This window comes from Microtus ochrogaster, chromosome 22 (assembly GCF_000317375.1).
Source record: "Microtus ochrogaster isolate Prairie Vole_2 chromosome 22, MicOch1.0, whole genome shotgun sequence".
Classification (NCBI taxonomy): domain Eukaryota; kingdom Metazoa; phylum Chordata; class Mammalia; order Rodentia; family Cricetidae; genus Microtus; species Microtus ochrogaster.
Window position 1 is genome coordinate 27,076,199 of NC_022023.1, and position 17,204 is coordinate 27,093,402.

The 17,204-nt window shown below is 47.5% G+C and overlaps 1 protein-coding gene across 1 annotated transcript in view; it reads right to left on the bottom strand.

Annotated features, from left to right (window-relative positions):
• Pcsk6 (proprotein convertase subtilisin/kexin type 6) overlaps positions 1 to 17,204 on the bottom strand; it is a 168,942-nt gene that overhangs the window by 122,148 nt on the left and 29,590 nt on the right. The window contains exon 4 of the mRNA XM_013350233.2: positions 540 to 644. Within this exon, the coding sequence (XP_013205687.2) occupies positions 540 to 644 (105 nt within the window). The remainder of the gene's footprint in view (positions 1 to 539; positions 645 to 17,204) is intronic.

The following is a 17,204-nucleotide window of genomic DNA, read 5'->3' on the forward strand; positions in this document are numbered from 1 at the left end:
CAGAGGGCTCCAGCTTAGCAAAGACTTTCTTACGTGTGGAGACTCCCTAGCTTCTCTGCATCTGACTGTGTGCTGCCATTTCCCTATGTCACTGTCTCCTGCTGGGGACACTGCCCAGGGACAGCTCCTCTCTCCTTAGTCCATGCTAGAGTCAGCATCAAAGCCCTTCGCTCTGTACAGAGGACTCTCTGGACTCTCACACAGGCTCCTTTGTGCTTTCACGTGGAGCAGTAGTTCTCAACCTGGGGGCTGCAACCTCCACAGAGGTCACATATCAGATACCCTGCAAGTCATGGATTTACATCAGGATTTATTACAGTAGTACCATTACAGTTAAGAAGTAGCAACAGCATAATTTTATGGGTGGGGTGGTCACTGCAACACGAGGAACTCTGTTAAGAACACTGACGCAGAGGGTTCACACGCAAGATGAAGGAGGTCTGTCCGGAGCTGTCCTGGGATCGCAAGGGAAAAGTCAACCCACTTCAGAGGAGCATGCTAACGTCCTAGAGAAGACAGAGGTCCCATCACCTACTCACCATGTACCACATGTTGGACCAAATGGGATCGTTGAAATAGAGAGAGTCGCTTCGCGCCTGCCTCTTGACCCTGCGCTTCACTTCTTGCTGTTGGAGCCATTTTACCTACCAGAAAGCAATGTAGATATTATTTGCTTCAAAGGTGTGATGTTTGCACAGGTAAAATACTCGCTGTGCAAGCCTGACAACCTGAGTGTAAGCCCAGGAACAGACATTAAAAACCAAACACGATGCAATGGCTCATATCTCTAATCCAGCACCCTGACAGCGAGATGGAGAAGCGGAGACAGGAGAATTGCCCAGAAGTTCCAAGGTCAGCTACCCTGGGGTCTACAGTATAGCAGCAACAACAGAGGCCCTATCTCAGAAGTGATGTGGAAGAGAACCAGTTTCGGGAAGCCTTCCTCTAACCTCCATATGCACACTCTGGTGTGCACGTGTATGTGTCTGTGTTCACACATATACACACACAAACACTTAAAAAAGGGTGGCAAGGTTGCTTAGTGGGTAAAACACTAAGTACACAAACCTGAGAAACTCATAACGATGTGGAGGGTGAAAAACAACTCCATACTTAGCCTGTAGTCTCCACACACGTGCTGTGTGTGTGTGTGTGTGTGTGTGTGTGTGCGTGTGTGTGTGTGTAAGCTAACCACAGGTAGATCTATATGATAGATAGGTATATCTGATAGATAGGTACATCTATGATAGACAGATAGCCGATAAATAGACAGATAGCCGATAAATAGACAGAGCATTTATTTGTTAAAAGTGACCTTCCCGGGTGGTGTGGCACACGCCTTTAATCCTAGCACTCGGGAGGCAGAGGCAGGTGGATCTCTGTGAATGGAAAGCCATGGTCTACAGAGTGAGTTCCAGGACAGCCAGGACTGCTACACAGAAAAGTTCTTTCTCAAAAAAGCAAACAAAAAAGTGGCCTCCCAACTTCAGTCTCTTCTAGACACTGTGGGTTTCCTTTGGTAAGATCTGGGTCACGGTAGGTGATCTGGACGGCACGCACCAAGGGACGCTTTTGACCCCATTTGAAAGCTTGCTGGCTTCCTATGAATGGGGTTGCTGGTGGTGCTGGTGACATAACGTAGAGATGCTGACCTTATTCCACCAGAAACAATAGAACGTGGAGGTGCCAAAAAACTGATTGACAACTGCTCCGAAAAAGGAAACATGAATGGAAGAGAATGAAGAAACTGTTCCGTCAGCCGGTACCAGTACCAGGGGACACGAGGAAGTAAATGACCATAATTAATGTACCAGAAATCTGGGCAGCGACTAGAAACGCGGCACCAAAGCATGCACAGAGACGATCCAGAAAGGAAAACAGCAGAGGACTGACATCAGCAATTCCTAGCTGGTGACATCACTGCTAATTCATAATCGAGATTTTAGAAATTTCTTTCATGTGGTATTACTTGCCTTCATGATCGAGCAAGAGCTTGAAAGGAAAAATAAATTCTAGGACTCAGAATGACTGGGATAAACTCAGGCCCACACCTCGCGGTGCCTCCCGAGCCTCAGTTTGTCTGTCTCAAGAATGGGCCTGTCATCATGCATTCTGATGGCCGCTGCGTACACAGGGCATACAAAACAGTCACACCAGTGCCCAGCGTGCAGCGTTATGCTTATCATGCGACACATTCTTTCCTGACTGCAGGAGCCTAGTCAAGACCCCAAGGTAGTGGAAGTGTTTTCTTTGGCCTTGCTGAGCCGGGCAGCCCCTCAGTAATGCTTGCTGCTGGGGTTCAGGCGGGTGCCAAGACTGGAAAGATGAGATTGCAATCGTGCATCCAGTCCTTGCTCTCAAGGAGGCTGGACCCCATTCTGGGGCTCCCACCCCGCAGACGGTGGAGTGAGGTCACTCTACATAAGACAGGCTGCCTATAGGAGTTGGCACAGGCAAGAGGAAAGAACAAAGGAAAAGGGAAGAAAAGGTTACTTGAAGGTTTCTGGGCCAAGGCTGGGGACTCTGGGCCTGTCCTAGACATTAAAATGGCGATCACAGATGAAACAAGGAGTGAGGTATTCTGGGGTCAAAGGTAAGATTCCCCTCTCTTCGGTAAGCCTCAGCTTCTCCATTTCCTGAAGGAGGGAGCACTGCACCCCGACTGGGAGCCTGACAGGTGGACAATGGATGTCAAAGCTCCCTGGTACACAGGCCAAACCTGTAGGAGGAAGCATGGGCTGACCCACCATGATATGATCTATCTATGAATCGTCTGTATACTTGGTTTATTAGCAACCCTGCAAGAAAGCTGGAAATGGGTGTACACACCATCAATCCTAGTACTTGGGAGGCAAGAGGTTTGATGCATAGGCCAGCCAGAGCTACATAGCAAGACACTGTCTCAAAAACAACAACAGAGAAATCCTGCAAAGGGCTCAAAATCAGTTTGGGGTTAGACAATTTAAAAGCTCTGGCCCCAGGTCCAGGGCAATTCTTAAGTGCCACAGACAGAGACTCCTACGGGAGACAAAACGATGCAACGAAAGGTTTTGCTCATCACAGCCACTCACTCGCGGCATTTTACAGCGTCCCCACTTCAGCTGCTACCGGAACAGAAAGCACTACCTGGTATGAGAGGTGTAAGGTACTGTTTCCACAGCTGCTAAACACCTCGATAGAAAACACAGTGGACGCCTCTGGTTCTATCCTCTCTGAGATGATGCCATCCCTCCGGCCATGCTGAGAGCTCCTGACTTACTGTCCCCTTAAACACCCAGAGCTCCAGCACCACCAGGCCCATTTCCGCTCAAGAAGGTAGCTATGCTTTATGAGCCTGGGCGTTGGTGTGGGGAAACAAGTTTCCAAAATGGAATTGCCAGCTGAATGAGTTGCACATCCCAGCTCCTGGTCATGGCTGGGCTCTGGGGAAGGGCCCCATGCTGACACGGTTCTGCAGGGGCTGTGACAACAATGGATGCACAATACGATCTGGAGTTCCCAACGGTATGCTCTCTCTCCTCGTTATGAATCTCTCCCAGTGACAGGAGACAGTGACCACGACAGTCTCAGAGCAATGAAACCAAACAGCATGGATTATGTACCCAGTGTGGGCTGTCTAGGGTCAACGCTGTGAACAGGGACCCGGTCAGCACAAGCACAATGGCTACCCTGGCTAGTTGTCACCCTATCTTTTTCTCAGGCTCTGGCCACTGCCTTAATCCTCACCCATCTCTGGGAAAGGGCCAACAGGACTCCCAAGCTCACTTCTGGACTGTCATAAAGAATAAGCTAATTTTCCATCCTGACTTCTCTGCATAGTGACTGGTCATCCTGGAGATCACATAGTCACCTGCTCACTCAACAGAGATGTGCACGAGAATTCCATGGGCCCAGCGCTAAGTTCTGGGGAGGCGAGGGTAAACATACTTGATTCTCGACCAAGGCCAACACGCCAGTCCTCCACCCCAGCCCGATGTGAGGCTCTGTGTGGGTGTCCTCAGATTAGATCCACCTAGCTACTCTAAGAAGGCCACAAACACACATGTGTCCCCAGACCAAGTGACTGAAGCTCCATCTCCCCCATCAGACAAAAACCACCCATGCACACAGAAGGGTCCTTTGCCTAGGCTTGTCCAAGATTCACTATGTCCACAACTAATGTGATTCACAGCAAAAGACTGCATTACTAAGGTCTCTAACATATCCCTCTTGGGGCTGGTGCTTCTGTAGAGATTGAAAGCAAATGTTGAAGAGCTGAGGGCTGATAACGTGTCTTTTGGACTAATTTACCCTGAGTATGTAGGTATCTATATTAGAAAAAGCAACATGAGAATCTCTTTGGGTTAAGTATTGCCCATTACAGTGGTTTGAATGAGTGTGAATGTCCCCCATGGGCTCAGATTTTTTTTTCTTTTGGTGGTCGGAGGAGAGAGGCTTCTGTACTTCTAGTTAGCTCTATTTGCATCCTGCTTGTAGGAAAAATGTGCACTTTCAGCTTCCTGATCCAGTCCCCATGCCTGCCGCATCTGGGGCTCCCAGCCCTCTGAAGCTTACAGCCTTCTGTAAGTTGTGTTAGTTTGGGTGTTCTCATCTCAGGAAGGGAAAAGGAACCAGTCCAGAACTTGGAACCAGCAAGCAGAGGCTGTTGCTGTCAAGGACATGGTCATGCTGCTGTTCTGAAGGAATATGGAAGACTTTGCAACTTGGGACTAGAAAAGAGGTTAAAGGCGGTAAGTGGGGCTTAACGGGCCATTCCACAAGCAGCCTGGAAGGCAGCAGCGCCGCGAGAAACGGGACTGTGGCTGAAGAGGTTTCAGAGGGAAACGACAGTGAGAACTGGGCTGGAGGCCATGCCTACGATATTTGGCAAAGAAGCTGGCCACTTTCCACCCTAGTCCTAAGAACTTGCCTGAGGCTAAATAAAAAATCAAGGAACTAATTTCTTTGGCAGAGAGGATTTCAAAGCATAGTATTGAACCTGTGGCTTGGTTACTATACACAACTCTTATGCAGGTCTCCAGTGAAAAGGAATGGGCAGGGTAAAAAAAAAATACAAGATGTACAGTTTAGAGAGGAAGAAAAGCACTAAAAAGCTTAATGTTACATCCAAAGCCGGTGCTGGAAGAGGGGCTATAACTTCTCAGATCAGCAGCATTAAAGAGAGGGACAACTATACTGGAACAAAGGGAGGGGTGTCCTCAGGGGGAGACCCCCCATCCCCTAACCCTCACCACCAAGCTCCCAGCTTGTGAAAGAGAACCCGTGGTGTTTCTGCTTCTAGAAAACAATTGGATCCCAAAGCCAGTGTGATTCAAGAGGGCAGGGGCCATTCCAAACCTGACAATGTTGCCCGTTTGCTGCTGGCTCCAGAGTATGAAGGACACAAGAGGAAAAGATCATGGTTCTTCTTCCTCTGTGGTATCAGAGAGCCACGATGGGCAGGCAGTGTGGCAGGGGGGTGTCCTTGTGTGAAAGTCCCGAGAGGGTAAGAGGCTGTTTTACAAGGCTGTGAAAGAGAAACCTGGGCTGCAGAGGAGATCACAGATATTGGCGATGCCATAGCTGTTAGACAGCTGCCAAGGGGAGCGACAGATGGGGGAGCCAGTCTCGAGATGCATGTCAGTGACTGCAGCGCTGGAAGGGTGGAGCCTTTTAAGCCACTGGAACCAGGGGATCCACAGGGCTGTATTTGCTTTGCTGGAATCCGGTTTTGCTTTAGTCCAGGATCTCCTCACCACGCTCCCATTCCTCCCTTTTGGGGTGGTAATGTATAATACCATAATGTATAATGTGCTGTTATATGTTGGAAGTATGTGATTTGACTATTGATTTTACAGGGCGCTGTCGTTCAGAAACTGCCTTGAATCTCAGAAACTTTGGACTTTGAGACAGTGTTGAGACTGAGAAACCCTATGGGGACATTAAAAGGTGAACAAAATAAGTTTTGCATTATGTTAAGGCCATGGTCTAGTAAGCCCCTCTCCTAAGAGAGTTGGTGTACATAGGAAGTCTTCGTGCTTCTCTGGCAGCAGGCCTGACCATCTCTTCCCACTAAAGCTCCATTCACGCCCTCTGCACCAGACGCGTGTGAGGTAACCAGACTTTCTCCCTGTGAGAAATGTATAGCAAGAGACAACAGAATGTATTGATTCAGCTTTCGAGTTCACAGTATCAAACTTGGAAAACAAGGTCTAAACTCAACTAAGCTCATGTCTGAGTGACCCTGGCCTCCACTTCTGACTGTATGGCTTTGGGGGCTGCTACGGTTGGCAAGCGTGGTGGGAGCTTGTGGACTGGCCTGTGGTGCTATTGAGAGATGGCATAGCCTTGAAGAGTTGAGGTCCTGACTGGCGCTGCAGGCCAGCGGTAGACTACTTGCCTAGTTGGCATGTACAAGGTACTGGGTTTCATCCCTAGCAGGGGATGGGGAAGCTACTTGAAGGAAATTATGTCACTGGGGTACACTTTTGAGGGATATTGCCCTGGACCTTCCTTGGTATTTGCTCCCCAGCTGCCATGAAGCAAACCTGCCTTCCCTGTCATGTGCTCCCTTTATGATGTGGTGTGCCACCACAGGCCCAAACAAATAGGACGGTAGTTCTCAACCCGTGGGTCGTGGCCCTTTTGGGGTTTGAGTGACTCTTTCACAGGGGTTGCCTAAGAGAGCCAGAAAACACAGATATGTACATTATGACTCATAACTGTAGCAAAATTACAGTTATGAAGTAGGAATGATAATAATTTTATGGTTGGGGTCACCACAACATGAGGAACTGTATTAAAGGGACGCAGTGTTGGGAAGGTTGAGAACCACTGCAATAGGATCAGGTAACTATGACTTCAAAGTTCTGAAATTGAGGCAGAAAAACACACCTTTCCTATTTTTAAAGCAAACTTTAAATTATCAAACCGAGTGATACATTGTGGCATTTTCATACTTTGTTCTAGTTCACCCCCCCCTTGTCCCAAGTTGATTTATCTCAGGTATTTGACATAGTGACACAAATGTGAATTTAAAACGGTGGTCCAATTATCCTATGCTACCCTACAGCCATGTAGGCAGGGTCTAAGTCCTGTTGCTGTTGTATTTCACGATGCTCGGCAATGCGTGGCACTCAGATGGAGTTCATTAATGCTTCCTGGATGAAGAAATGAAGCGGTGACTCAGATTTTAAATATGAATATGCTTTGGGTTGTATATAAGAAACAACCATAAACAGACTTTTAGGAACATACTTCTGAGTTGAAAATATAATTTAGATAGATCTCTTTTTCTTTCTGAGACGGGGTCTCACTATGTTGCTTCTGCTAGTCTGGGACTCAGTCCGTAGCTCAGGCTGGTCTTGAACTCACAACCCTCTACTCCAGACTACTAAAGCCAGAATACAGGTATGTGCTGGCATGCCCACACCCAGCTTGGGTACTGACTACTGTATGTTTGTTTAGTTTCTGTGGAACATCAGCAATAAGCGATTTGGGCTGGGAGCAAGGCTACTAAACACATTCCTACCATGCACAATTCCTGCCCATCACCAACTGTTGCAAAACGTCTTCATTTTGATTTCTTTATTCTGACCCTTTTTTTTTCTTCTCTCCACTTCTGTTTGTTTCCGGCTAAACTGACACCAAAATTACCCTACAAAGTTCTTTGCTCCGGGAAAGAGTCTTCCCAGGATTCCACTCAGAGCGGCACTTTGGCAGTAACTGCAGCCCACACACCGCCTTGCCCCAACCCTATATTTTGTTTTCCAGCAAATGTCCAACTTCGTTCTAGAAGTCAAGTTAAAAATCCAGCCTCTCTGGAATGTGTACAAGATGAGATACCATTTACAGACAGCCATAGGATCCCACACGAAGAAGCAGAGACCTAGTGTCAGAGGGCAGGGGTGGGGAGTGTGGGGAGACCCTGACAGGGCTGCAGGAAACAGCCTGCAGGTGGCAAGTGCCATTGATGTGGCCTCGTGGTTCATCTGGTCCCAGTGGCGTCCTTAGCTGTTTCCTCTTCCTCTGAGTGGAGAGCCCAGTTGACACACTGGTCCTGGGTGTCACTAACAGCAAAGGGCTGTTTTGAAAAGTCTTCGCATGTGACAGTCCTGACACAGAGAGCATAAAACTCTGCTTGTTCCCTACCCAAAGTCATGTACGATGTCAAGCCCTTTCCTGTCCAGAAGGGTTTGCTACAGCCTCAGAAACCCTAGCAAGCTTCCCCAGGGAGGCTCCTTTCTATATGTGAGCTTAGGGTCCACGGTGTGGATGGATAGAGCTAAGGTGACAAAGGATATTCACAGAGGCCTCTGTACTGAAAGCTCCTACACAGGATGGCAGGGAAGGGCACATATGAGAACCAAACCACTCTTTAGGCACTCAGAAGTGGGTCTCTTCTACCGGGCCTTGAATGGATTCTGTGTTCCGTGCACAGTGGTACCCAGAGCAAAGAGGACAGCTCCTGGCAACTCTCTCTCTCTTCTGTGCCTTTTGGCTTCATTGAAGAGAAGTGGACTTTATTCTATAAATGTAAAAGAACAAAAGGGACTTCTATATGGTAAGGCAGCCCGAGTACCCACCTTGCAGATCAGTAGAGGAAAGGCCCTGTTACTGGAGCCAAGGAACCACTGAATTCTAAAGCCCTCCCGCAGAAGGGAGCAGCTGGGGAAATAAGCCCGAGTAGACAGTCAGATATCCTGCCAGGGCCTCAGTTTCCAAACCACAGAAGTATGTGGTTTTAGAGATGGCCAGCCCACCTCTAAGTCTTTGCACTCAACAAAGGTGATCACATTTAGTTTATGCTGACTGATTTAAAGACCTTGCTGGGCCAACCTCCAGCCTGCTGAAAGGCTCAACATGGCGAGTTAGGTGAGGAAGAGAGTGTTGGCCAATGATTACACAACCCCATACAGCTTGCACACCGCTTTACTGTGTGTGCACTATTCTCTCGTGTACAGACATGAGAGGAAGTTAAGCTGGACCCATGTCCCTAAGGGAGTGGAAGGACAGGCTGGAGTCCCGGGACTTCTGGGAACTGTGTGGAAATGCTGCAGGAACGGGCATGGGGTTTTTGTTCTACCGTAACCTTGATCTGTTTGTCAAAAGGGCCTCAGTCTCACTGTGATTAGGAACACAGAGTAAATCTAAAGAGACAGACGTCTGGCCACCCCTTGCCATCCTCTTTGGTCACCTACATCACGAGAACATAAAAGGAAAAGCATAAATTTTTACCGAAGGGCAAAATTATAAACATGAAGAAAATGTCCTTGGCTCTTGCCTCCACGCTGGATGTCCTGATGCTACCCACATTTCTGAGTAGACTAAAGGCCCTCTTGCTCTTTTATTATTAATATTTTTCGTTTATTTTACATACCAACCACAGTTTCCCCTCTCTTTCCCTTCCACCACCTCCCATTTTACCATCCCCCACCCACTCCTCCTGGTCTCTGTTCAGAAAGGGCAGGCAATGGCCCTCTTATTTGGAGTTTGATGGCTCTATGTCTGCAGTCATGGCTTCGATGGTCCCTGCGTGTCCTTCCCTTCAACATGCCCTCCTGTGGCCCACAGTGCTGGACTAAACAGAAGACTGAGATGTGCTGCCGCCTCGAGACTTTCCCGACCTCCTGGCTCTTTCTCCCTTGCGCTTTTCTCCTTTGGTCTCTGATGAAAAGTTGTTGACTGGTCACTTTGAAAGTTTAAACTAAGAACAATGTACTGTGTTAGGGCAAGGAAATAAAACTCGTGGATTAAAATGCAACAGTGACAGCAATGACAAAAAAAAAAAAGATCACGGGGAGCCGAGCACTGGTGGCACATGCCATTAATTCCAGCACTTGAGAGGCAGAGGCAGGTAGATCTCTGTGAGTTCGAGGCCAGCCTGGTCTACAGAGTGAGTACCAGGACAGCCAGGGCTACACAGACAAACCCTGTATCAAAAAACAAAACAAAAAACCATAGGGTTAAGTTAGGTTCATAGAAATGAAAGGGTTGGGGGCTGGAGAGATGGCTCAGAGGTTAAGAGCATTGCCTACTCTTCCAGAGGTCCTGAGTTCAATTCCCAGCAACCACATGGTGGCTCACAACCATCTGTAACGAGATCTGGTGCCCTCTTCTGGCCTGCAGACATACACACAGACAGAACATTGTATACATAATAAATATTTAAAAAAAAAGAAATGAAAGGGTTTTCTCTGCACTTGTGGATAGGACAGCTATCACCTCCTTGGAGACCAGGAGAACTATCTAGGCTTCTGGCTTCATCTGAGCTGGACTTAGCAGGATGCCTGAGCCCACTTGGAGTGCTGTACTTCTGCTTGGGGTTGGCATGGAGTAGACACAAGGTTGCTATGCCAATTGTATATGTAAGCCAGGGCAGTAGACAATGGGAAGAAGTTAGGAAACCCAGGAAATAAGACACACTCTAACTCAGCCTAGAATCCCACCAGCAACACCCTGTCGTGTCACCAAGGCAACAGGGATGCAACCCCTCCTTTCCCCTCTTCACTTGCAGCCACAGAAAAACACTGTGGAAGCCATTTCTTGAATTCTGTTTGTTTAGAAGACCCTGGCTTAACCATCACAAGAGATGTGATGTGTGATGATATTTTGTTTGTGACCTAATGAATGAATAAAGCTTGCCTGAAGATCAGAGTGTGGTGCTAAGCCACTAGTTAGCCACAGAGGCCAGGCAGTGGTGGCACACACCTTTAATCCCTGCACTGGGGAATCAGAGGGCTCCCCAGTGAACTCTGTGAGTTCAAGGCCACCCTGGGCTACACTAGATCCAGTTTAAAACAGAAACGGAGCCAGGCAGTTGTGGCTCACACCTTTAATCCCAGTACGTGGAAGTCACATGCCTTTAATCCCAGCGCTAGGGAGGTGGAGACAGGAGACGGCTGAGCAGAGAGAGGAATATAAAGCAGGGGCAGACATGAGTTCAGGGAATTCAGTCTAAGGATTTGTAAAGACAGGATCTTGCCCCCTTGGTTCTGAGGTTTTCATAGGGGTAAGAACTAGTGGCTGCTGCTTTGTTTCTCTGATCTTTCAGCTTTCACGTCCTAATATCTGACTCCGGGTTTTTATTATTAAGACCTGATGGAGGAAGGTCAGACCAATTAGGATTCACGCTAAAAATGTGAGCAGTATGTCAGTGGGTGCTTTTGGAAATTAAAACTGTTCATTCATCCGTAAGCTACTTCTCACTTTGCTGAAGGACACAGAAGGTGCTAGAAGGTGCCAATCTCTCATCAACCGTCACCGGCTTCCAGTTACTGAAGACAGGAGCTGCGGTCACGGCCCAGTTTGGTCAGTCCTTAGGGCTGAATTGTGTCTCCCCCTAGATTCTTATGCTGAAGTCCTAAGCCCCAGGATCTCAGAATGAGACTGTGATGCTCAAACCCATGGCCTCACACATGTTAGGCAAGTGTTCTGCCACTAGCCACACCCCAACCTCTGGAGACAGTCTTTAAAGAGACAAATTGAGTTAAAGTGAGGTCATTAGAGGAGGCCTTCATCCATTATTACTGATGTCCTCATGTGAGATTCGGGCACAGATGTGCACTGAGGGAGACCATGTGAGGACACAGCAGGAGCACAGCAACGTGCAACAGACTTCAGCAGAATCCACCCAGCAGAAACCCTCATCTTCTCCTCCTGGCCTCCATGACTATGAGACAGAACCATCTGTTACTTAAGCCACCCAGTCACAGCAACCCTAGCAGACACCGATCCACACTGCTGGTGTCTATCATGATGGTTTTGGCAACATGGTAAGGCTTTCAGAATTCAGGCTTTCTTGTGGGCTTCATTTTAAGTGAGTTAGGGTGAGCCACAATTTCTATCTCAAACATTTAGAAAGAGAGGGGCTGTTATGCAAATGAAGACAGGTATACATGAGCGAAAACTGAGGGGCATTTCATAAACATTTATTTAGCATCTGTTAGCTTTTACTGGGCAACTGCTGGGCTTGTAGGGAGAATAAAAACAAACAAGATACGGCCTTGGCTCTCTGCAAGTTCATACTGTGTTGGCAAGAAATGGGCTTTTGTATTTCTATGCCCAGGCTCCTCTTCCCAAGAGCATCTATAAAGCTGGTTGGTTTGCCTTCCCGTTACCTCTCCATTGGTTCTATTGGTTGTAGCCTTCTGGATGACCCTACTGGATGATCATTCTCGATCTCAGTGACACCATATGCAGCTTCCTGCCAACTCTGTGTCTGTCACTGCCCAGATTCCAAGCAAACTCATAGTCGTGGTTGTCATTCCTATCAAATATTATGGTATGCACCCATTCAGGCTAAATCTAGACCACAAATATACAACTGTAGAAGGAACAGACCATGTCTGAGAATTTTGATTGAAATATTGGCTTCCTGGTAGCAGGGTTATTTGAGACCAGAGTCTGGGAAGAGGAAAGATGAACAAAGATGAGCAAAGGCTGAATGGGGTGGAGAGAGAAGTCCTCCAAAGGGGACTCTAAAGGCTGGCGTGGTTGGGCTCAGGGGAACCAACCACAGTGGTAGCATCCACTCGAGACAGTGGCAATTGGGAGTTTCATAGGATCCCTTGGGAGTGTGGAAAGCTTAGCTGTGGGCCAGAAGTGACAAGGGAGCTCTCAGGAGGACATCAGGGAGGGGGGTGTTGGGATGCTAGTGAGAGCAATCAGGATATGGACAGGACTCTGCAGCAAGGGGGCTGGCCCCCACCAAAGAAGCAGGGCAAGGTCACCAGCTCAAGCCAGAGAACACAAAGGCATGCTTCTCTTTGAGACTGTGAGGCCTTAGGGATGTCACCGAGGCACCTAAGCAGAAGTGCCAGTATGCAGGTAACATTAGGAAACATCAAGGTACATTTTAAAATCAAATCCTTTGCCAATTGCCAGCAGTCATGTCCTAGAACCAGTTCTGATGAAGAGAGGCACCTCGTGGCTATCTTCTGTACTCCTTGGGAAGAGAATGACGGCCCAGGAGAACTCCAGTCAGGGTGCCTAGAGAGTTCTCCCTACCCCGTGAGCAGATCCACCCTGGGCAGAAGCAGCCTGCCCATTACATAATCCACCGACACCCCCCCTCCACCCGGAGACCACTGTGGTCACTCGCTGTCTGTGTGCTACTATTTGCCAGGAGCTTTCTGCTTGTTTGCAATCTGAACAGCTCCCACACACAAACTGTCAGATAAAACTCCATCTGTGGTTAATGGAAAGATCTGCTTCAATGTTGCTTCAGCTCTGGAAAGAAACCCAAGCTTTGATTAAACTCTGAGGCAAAGTCCCATCCTACAGCAGAATGCCTGTCGCAGCCCTGAAATCAGGCTACGGCTGTGAAACATGGAAGCACTGACTGGAGGCACCGGCTGGAAGGACCCCACCGCCCGGAAGCAGCCACTGAGGCCCCCCTCCAATAACAGCTCCATCTCCCCACTTCCGTCATCCAACTGGCTGAGCACCAAAGGAGGAGAAAGGGCTGAACCAGAGTCATCGAGCTAAAATGCAGGGTTTGGAAGACAGGCAGCAGCGTCTACACCATAAGCCAGCTTGGAACGGAATCAGAACGAGTAATTTTTAAAAAATTTGTGAGCTCTTTCAGCTATTGGCCGAGGCTTCTGTAACATCTGCCCTTCCTTCTCCAGACGTTTAGCAAAAGAACAAGTTAAAGCAAACACTCTCAGCTTGCTTAAATGACAGCCCTTAGGAAAACCCAGGGACTGATACTGCGCACTGGGAACATGTGAGTTTTTCTCCCTGTGAAAAGGCTGATCAGCAAGGCAAAGCAAGATGGCTCTTTCAAAGGCAGGGGAAACCATATAAAGGGTAACTAAGAATGTAAACAATGGCTCAGCAGTTAAGAGCACTGACTGCTCTTCCAGAGGACCTGAGTTCAATTCCTAGCACCCACATGGCAGCTCACAACTGTCTATAACTCCAGTTTCAGGGGAATCTAACACACTCTTCCACACTTCCACAGGAACTGCATGCATACGGGTGCACAGACATACATGTAGGCAAAACACCCCTATGCATAAAATAAAAGTAAATAAGTGTGTATTTTTAAAAAAGAATGTATGGGAAGTGACAGCATATGCCAGTATAGCATCAGTGTCCAAAGACGCTTAGCAGGTGTCATAGCACACACGTATCTGTGCGTCTAAAGACAAGCAACCCCACTTCACTGCCTCCCTCCTGTAATTTCCTTAAACAAATGCACACCCCATCGGTTTTATGTGATGTTGGGGTGGACTATAAATTGTACCATCCATCAAAGCACTTTGATACAACAGAGCCTAGGATGACTAAAATAAAATACCATCTGTATTCAATTGGACTTTCTCCGAAGCCCTATAACATTCATTTCCAGTTTGATCATTCCTGCGCATGGGCAGCAATGTTCCAGTGTCTCCGGATAGTATTATATCATCTTTTCCTTTTGTTCATAATATTAATTACAGCGTTTTCCAGATATAAAGGTAGCATAAAAAGGCTTTGCGAATGTAAGAAAATGGTTCAGAGAAGAGACAAAAACTACATAATCTAATGAAACAGCTAATTTAATCAAACAGTTAATTGGAAATGACTAGGGAAAGTAAATATTCATTAGATGGACAGTTGACTCATTTGGCTTGCCTTAAAACTAGACTATGTAAACAGAGGTATTTCATTTGTGGTTCTGAATTCCTAATTGGTTCCTATGCTTTCCCTGGGGTTGAAGCTTTAATTAGAACTGGGAGTGACCATCTGCCAATCACAGGCAGGTTGTAGGCAGGGCTGGGATGGTCTGGCTTTTCACCTTTTTCCTCTTTATTTTTTTACTGGCAGGATGCTTTGATGGCAGCCCTGCCAGGAGCCACGAAACTGGGTAAAAGGAACTTTTATTTGGAAAAATTAACAAAGGCAGAGTCTTGCCCTAGGAAGTCTGTTCTTCCTTCTGCTTCCTTCAAGGATACAACTGCAGGGCACAGAGGCTTACAACTGTAATGCCAGCATTTGGGAAACTGAGGCAGGAGGACTGCCATAAATCCTATGCTACCATGGGTTCCACAGTAGGGTCTGGGTCCATACATGATACAGAATGAACACCTGTATCACATAAAAGAAAACAACTGATCCCTGGGAACACTTTGTCCCCAGAACCAAACTGAACACAGTCCTTTCAACACACCCAAAATAAATCAGCGGAACATCTCAGCTGTTTCTTACAGGTAGGACTAGGGCATCCAGCCATGGGAACCCCTTGGAATATGTCCCCGCCTCCCTGCCTGCATGGCCCAAGCACAAGCCTTCTGTCTCAGCATCACTGTGGCCTCACCAATATGGGACCTACTGAGCATTCTGAATTCCACGATTATATAGTTAATATTTTTGGAAAAGAAAGAATGCCCAGGGAGAGAGCTAAGGAAGATTTAACATTGCCAGGGCTGGTGGGTCTCTTGTGTAATCTCAGCTACTTAAGAGGCTGAGTCAGGAGGATCAAAAGTTCTGCCAAAGCAAGTTATCTAAACTCTGTTTCTAAATTTAAAAAAAAAATGCAAATGGGGGCTGAAAATGTCACTCAGTAGTAGAGCACTCACTTAGCATATGGGAGGTCCTAGGTTCAACCCCCAGTACCCCTAACCCAAACAAAATACCACAAAGGTTTAAAACAGGAAGGAGACAATGTATTCTGTCTCCTATATTGACTGCTACTTGTCTGAACATCAAGAAGCAATTCTAATTCTTGGAAGCCCCCTTGAAAGAGGGCCGGGAGCCAAGTCTCTTGGCAAAGAGCATCCATGTCAGAACATTCCCTATACAAATACTTTGCCCCAAATTTTAACTCCCTGAGAGGTAGGAATTGAAGACACTGAAGACTTCAGATGAAGGAAAACCTGCCTTTACTGAACACGTCAACTACTTGCTCAGAGTGAAACCGTGGTGAGGTCATGTGGTGGTGACTCCCTTGTTAGCTTAGACTTTCCGCTAAGATGACAGGTGATGGGTCACTGTCAACATCACAGGGCCTGTCAAACCTCTGCGTGTTCAGCCTGTGCCCTGGAACGGGGTGCCCTGGAACAGGGTGCCCTGGAATGGGGTGCCCTGCTGCCCTTCTCTACATGGTCCCGAGGACTACGTTGCCCACTGCTCCCTACTTGCTCTCACTCTGGAAGGGTGAGCATCCATGGCATGGCTTTGCTTCCTAAGGAAAGGGAGTGCCCTTGCTCCTTCGGAAAACGTTTCTCCATGTTCCTTTTTGTGAGCACAGTTGATATAATCAGAACCCATGTCATTAGGTGAGATGGTGTGCACTAAAATCCGCTAATAAACATTAAATTCCTTTCTTTGTTGAAGGACTAACATCCATTCTTGTGTTTATCCATCTATTCATACATTCACCCACTAGTCCACCTATTCATTCACCCATACATCCATCATCCACGTGTCCATCCATTCATCCATCATCCACGTGTCCATCCATTCATCCATCATCCACGTGTCCATCCATTATCCACCATCCACGTGCCCATCCATTCATCCATCCATCCATCCATTCATCCATCATCCACGTGTCCATCCATTATCCACCATCCACGTGCCCATCCATTCATCCATCCATCCATTCATCCATCATCCACGTGTCCATCCACCATCCACGTGTCCATCCATTCATCCATCCATCCATCCATTCATCCATCATCCACATGTCCACCCATTCATCCATCACCCACGTGTCCATCCATTCATCCATCATCCACGTGTCCATCCATTCATCCACCATCCACGTGTCCATCCATTCATCCACCATTCACGTGTCCATCCATTCATCCATCATCCATCCATCCATCATCCATCCATCCATCCATCCACCATCCACGTGTCCATCCATCCATCCACCATCCACGTGTCCATCCATTCATCCATCATCCACATGTCCATCCAATTCATCTATCATCCACGTGTCCATCCATTCATCCACGTGTCCATCCATTCATCCACGTGTCCATCCATCCATTCATCCATCATCCACGTGTCCATCCACCATCCACGTGTCCATCCATTCATCTATCCATCCATTTATCCATACATCCATCTATCATCCACGTGTCCATACATCCATCTATCATCCACGTGTCCATCCATTCATCCATCATCCATGTGTCCATCCATTCACCCATCATCATGTGTCCATCCATCCATCCATCATCCACGTGTCCATCCATCCATCCATCCATCCATCCATCCATCCATCCATC